Raw genomic sequence first — 3,401 nt, 5'->3', positions numbered from 1 at the left:
AATACAAAAATTCACTGGGCGTGATGGTGCATGTCTGTAATCCCAGCTAGTGGGGAGGCTGAGGCAGGAGAATCCCTTGAACCCGGGAGTCGGAAGTTGAAGTGAGCCGAGATTGTGCCACTGCACTCAAGCCTGGGCGACAAGAGCGAGACTCCATCTCAAAACAACAACAATGACAACAAAAAATGCAGTGGCTCACGCCTGTAATCCCAGCACTTAGGGAGGCCAAGGTGGGCAGATCACGAGGTCAGGAGTTCAAGACCAGCCTGGCCAACATGGTGAAACCCCGTCTCTACTAAAAATGCAGAAATTAGATGGGCGTCGTGGCAGGTGCTTGTAGTCCCAGCTACTTGGGAGGCTGAGGAAGGAGAATCGCTTCAACCCGGGAGACAGGCTGCAGTGAGCTGAGATCACGCCATAGAACTCCAGCCTGGGTGACAAGAGCAAGACTCCGTCTCAAAAAAAAAAAAGAAAAGAAAAAGAAAAAGAGAGGTGAGCAAAAACAGATATGGTTTTTACCATTAGAATTTTTAGAAGAGAAAACAGAATCACACAAATGAATATCTATTTGCAGTGGAGAGGTCAGTGCTATGCAAGTAGATGAAAGGGAGCTCAGGGAAGGTTTTCCTGAGCTGGGGCTTGAGCTGGCTAAGATCCAAGAAAGGCGTCCATGTAGGGTGGGCTGTTTTTCTTCTTTTCAGGCTCCTCAGGGTAACTGATGTCTTCCAGGCCCTCATCTGCCCCCAAATTCCCATGGCCACTCCTCTAGGTACTCTGCATAATGGTGTTTCTGCTTCAATAAAAGAAAACAGGTCACCACCCAAAGCAGTGGTTCCCATGCTTTTTTTTTTTTTTTTTCTTTTTCAGACGCAGTTTTGCTCTTGTTATCCAGGTTGGAATCCAATGGCATGATCTCTGGTCACTGCAACCCCCGTCTCCTGAGTTCAAGTGATGCTCCTGAATCCTGAATTCTCTGAACTGGGATTACAGGCATGCACCACCATGCCTGGCTAATTTTGTATTTTTAGTAGAGACAGGGTTTCTCTCGTGTTGGTCAGGCTGGTCTCAAACTCCTGACCTCGGGTGGTCCACTCACCTCAGTCTCCCTAAGTGCTGGGATTACAGGTGTGAGCCACTCGGCTTTCCCACACTTTGATGAGCATCAGAATGGCCTGAGGAGCTTGGTAAGAACTCAGACTCCCTCCCTTTCTTGTCCATGGGCAGAAGTGGCCATTCAAGAGGTACTGACCCAGGGTTCCAGGTGGCGGGCAGAAGGCTGAGTCTCTGGAGGAGCGAGTCAGATGACTTGCCGCAAAGAGAGTATCAGCAGAGGTTCAGCAGACACACCTTTGAGAGGGCACTTCCTACTTTCAGTTGTGTTTGGAATGCAAAGGTCTGGCTGAAACGGTGGCCACGGAGAAGGGGTGACGGATAAGAGGCTGAAGGGATGAGGAAGTGAGGGAGTCTAGATACTGAGCTCTCAAGCCTAGGTGTGAAACCGGGTGAGAAGTTTGGGCTTGTTTTAGGCTATGCCGAGTTTAAGTTCACAGTCCGGTGGATCAGAGCTGGCGGGTAAGGCTGAAGGTGAGAGCAGGATGAGGGTTTGGAAGCCCTTGCCTAGAAGGAGGCAGTTTTTTGAGACAGCGTAGGACAGCGCAAACCTCCAGGATCACAGGGCTGCAGTCTTCTGCTTTCGGAGACCCCATTGCAGAGAAGAGTGAAACCAGGGGCGGGGTGGGGGTGGTAGTGATCTCTTCCGGTTCTTGAAGAGAGCGTCCCTTAGGCAGGAGGGACGGATCTTGGAGCATTCAATCTCCAGGCTTGGGAGGCTCCCAGCAATTCGGACGCGGAGGGCTAGGCTGCCACCGCGAGCCCAGTCGCCCGATACGCGCCTTGGGGTCCGTGTCGGCTTTTCCCCGGACCCCTGGCCGGAAACTGAGCCGTTCACTTCCGCCACCAGCCGGAAGTTTTCTGTCACTGGACGCCAAGGAGTTTTCGGTGGCTCAGCTGGGTAACCGGGGCTCACCATGGCGGCCTCATTGGTGGGGAAGAAGATCGTGTTTGTCACAGGGAACGCCAAGAAGCTGGAGGAGGTGCCGGGAGGGTGTTGGGGGCTGACTGGGAAGCAGCTGGGAAAACGGCGGAGAAGGGGCTTCCGGGTGGAGGGAAGCACGTGGGAGGAGGCATGGAGAGAGAAGAGAAGGATGGGTCCTGACCTGGCTGTGTGGAAAGGCTGGGGCGCAAGAAGGGAGTGGCTGCGGAATCGGGGCGCCCCGGGGTTGGCGAAGGAACGAGTGTCTTGACAGATCCCGACACAGGGCTTGTGTGGTCAGCGACTGCGGGACCCAGAGGAGTAGCGGGGCCCTTATCAACCGCCCCGAAGGTCACCTATTGAAATAGACCCCAACCCAGTGTCCGGATACTCTTCTGGGACTTATCCACATCCTGCTGCTGGGCCAGGGCTAGCAGGACCCACAGAGGGTGTGGGGCGGAGTTCCACATTAAGCAATCCGTGCCCCACCACCGTCCTAAAATGTTCTAACCTCTTTTCTCCTGTGTGAAGTGGGGATGATGCAGGACATTTGCTTCACAGCGCTACAGGCAGGAGGAGTAAAGGAGGCAGTGGATCTAAAGTTTCTGTTTGCAGGGACTTTGTGGCTAGCAAGTAACAGAGACACACAGGGAGTTCATGTAAGCCACCAGATGACTCCTGTGGGAATATAATGTTACCGTGTCCTGCAGGACCTGAGGTTCCCTCAAGAAGCTGACTTGTCCTTGTTCTCTCTGGATGCTGATCCCTATTCCTGTTCATATCTTTCCCCTTTCTTCCCTGCTGGGGGATGGAACAGTGAGACTTCTACCAGGTATCAGCTCCGACTGGTTTTGCTTGAATCAAGTGTTTGCCCGTGTTCAATCAGCCATAGCCATGGAGTGGGGGTCATGTGTGGGGGATCAGGATGACACCCACTGGATATGTCTGAGTCAGACCAGCGGGGTGTAATCACTAGGGAAACCTACATTTGCCTGTAGTGTAGGGAGGGACTGATGTCACTTTGGTGCCAGGACAAAGTGGCCTTCTCAGGAACCAGAGCCTTCTGCTGAAAAAAGGTTTGGGTTTCTGAGGCCAGACCAGTCAGGCAGTGCCACCCTGAACAGAGCCCATGCAGGACAATGGGCATGAGACCCCAAACCTCTGGCTGAGAATATTGCCCTCATTTAAAGAAGGAGCTGGAGCCTGGGTGCGGTGCCTCACGCTTGTAATCCCAGCACTTTGGGAGGCTGAGGTGGGCAAATCATCTGAGGTCAGGAGTTCAAGACCAGCCTGGCCAACATGGTGAAACTCCATCTCTACTAAAAATACAAAAATTAGCTGGGCATGGTGGCACATGTCTGTAGTCCCA

At 53.0% G+C, this 3,401-nt stretch overlaps 1 protein-coding gene across 4 annotated transcripts in view; it reads left to right on the top strand.

Moving 5' to 3' along the window:
- The first annotated feature begins 961 nt into the window (after positions 1 to 961).
- The window catches only part of ITPA (inosine triphosphatase (nucleoside triphosphate pyrophosphatase)), an 18,934-nt gene continuing 16,494 nt past the window's right edge, over positions 962 to 3,401 (top strand). For 2 of the 4 annotated variants that reach the window (XM_011943317.1, XM_011943315.1), the window contains exon 1: positions 962 to 2,093. In XM_011943317.1, the coding sequence (XP_011798707.1) occupies positions 2,028 to 2,093 (66 nt within the window). In that variant the 5' untranslated portion in view covers positions 962 to 2,027. The remainder of the gene's footprint in view (positions 2,094 to 3,401) is intronic. The other 2 variants (XR_001001910.1, XM_011943316.1) reach the window with 2 other exon arrangements.

Source organism: Colobus angolensis, unplaced genomic scaffold (assembly GCF_000951035.1).
Source record: "Colobus angolensis palliatus isolate OR3802 unplaced genomic scaffold, Cang.pa_1.0 Scaffold219, whole genome shotgun sequence".
In the NCBI taxonomy this organism is placed as follows: domain Eukaryota; kingdom Metazoa; phylum Chordata; class Mammalia; order Primates; family Cercopithecidae; genus Colobus; species Colobus angolensis.
Note: the sequence above shows the minus strand (reverse complement) of the source record. Positions and strands in the feature narration are given on the sequence as shown.